Below are 1573 nucleotides of genomic sequence, written 5' to 3' on the forward strand. Positions count from 1 at the left end.
AGGTGGAGCCCCGGGGGGTGGGGGACTGAGACTGCCTGTGCTTCCCCCTAGGATGCAGCGGTGGCCAGTGCTGCTCTTCCTGGCCTGGGTCTGCTTTCTCTTTTTCGCTGGTATCGGGCTTTTCATGAGCGGCTTCCTGCTCACCCGGATTGAGCTTGCCAGCAGCAGTTCTTGCTCAGACCCGCTGGTGCCACCACCCTGGGAGAGGCAGAGCCTCCCGCCGGGCTCCTGTTGGGCACCCCAGCGCTTTTCCAAGGCCGTGCTCGTCATCATTGATGCCCTCCGTTTTGAGTTTGCCCGCTTTAACCCAGCCAAGGCCAGCCCGCTGCCCTATGAGAACAAACTGAGTTTCCTGCACCACCTCGCAACCTCCCAGCCCCGCCATGCCCGTCTCTACCGCTTCCGAGCTGATCCCCCCACCGCCACCATGCAGCGCATCAAGGGCCTCACCACCGGCTCACCCCCCCTCGCTCCCCACTTCCATCGACGTGGGCAGCAACTTTGCCACCTATGCCATCCAGGAGGACAACCTGCTGGCGCAGCTGGTGCAGAATGGTAGGTGGGCGAGGGCAGTGTCCCACTGGGACAGAGCATGTGAAAAACACTGGTCAGCACTCACCAGGACCTTTATTCTCCTCTCCCTGGGAAGGGAACTGCTTACAGCACCTCCACCCTGTCAGCTAATTGTTTTGCGCTACTCAGATGATACTTGTCTCAGGCAGAGCTGTCACACAGGCAGGGTTTCTTCGCCTTCAGCTGGGAGTAAGAAGTAGCTGGGACCATGGCTTTGTCTTCATCACCTTCAAAGATGACGAGAAAGCAAGTGAAAGTGTCTGTGATGGTGACTGTTACAAGGTCACCATCAGGAATGGACGTACAAAGCCAAGGGCAGTCAGTCGTCTCCTGTTAGCGTTCAGGTGAGACGCACGGCGAGGGAGGAGCTGCTGCCAGGTGTGCTGTGGGGTTGTCACTGAGGCAGCAGCTGCCTCCGGCTGTTAAGCAGCAACCTCATCACATTGTTTTATATGATTTGGTGCTGCTAGGGTGTGCTTAGTGCAGCTGTAAAGGGTTTGTTAGTGGGGGATGATAGAGTAGAGACAAGGGGACAGGGTGCAGTCTTGTGTCAGTCAGAGAGTTTCCCTTCCAGGGCTCAGAGTGGCACAAATACCAGTGCGTGTGATGAGGCAACATGACTGGGTTGTCTGCTTCCCCTGTGTGTGAGGAACGTGGGCAAAAGTAGTAAATCATTCAAGGTGAAAAATGCCAGTAGACTCCTGCGCCAGAGCAGTGGCCTTGGAGGACACAGTTCCTCCTCCCAGGCTGGAGGGGCTCTGCGGAAACACGGAGGGCTGGCTGATGGCAGGCAGAGCGAGGGCAGTGGGAAGCATCCGTGCTTTTGCCTTCTCTTTTCTGCCTATGAAAACTCACCACTATTGTGTTTAAAGCTGGAGCCCAGGGCGCACAGCTTTCACAGAACCCCTGTCAGCAGCCATCTACAGTCTTGTCATTTACAGTGGGGTCACGGTACTTGGGCGAAGGTTTTGTCAGCTTTGTGCTCCAGCTTCTGAAGCTC

The 1573-nt window shown here is 56.6% G+C and overlaps 1 protein-coding gene across 1 annotated transcript in view; it reads left to right on the top strand.

Moving 5' to 3' along the window:
* The first annotated feature begins 52 nt into the window (after positions 1–52).
* PIGO (phosphatidylinositol glycan anchor biosynthesis, class O) overlaps positions 53–1573 on the top strand; it is an 11484-nt gene continuing 9963 nt past the window's right edge. Inside the window, 2 exon segments of the mRNA XM_009889743.1 lie at positions 53–457; positions 459–555. Of these exon segments, the coding sequence (XP_009888045.1) occupies positions 53–457; positions 459–555 (502 nt within the window).

The sequence above is a fragment of the Charadrius vociferus genome, unplaced genomic scaffold, assembly GCF_000708025.1.
Source record: "Charadrius vociferus isolate BGI_N301 unplaced genomic scaffold, ASM70802v2 scaffold37, whole genome shotgun sequence".
Classification (NCBI taxonomy): Eukaryota; Metazoa; Chordata; class Aves; order Charadriiformes; family Charadriidae; genus Charadrius; species Charadrius vociferus.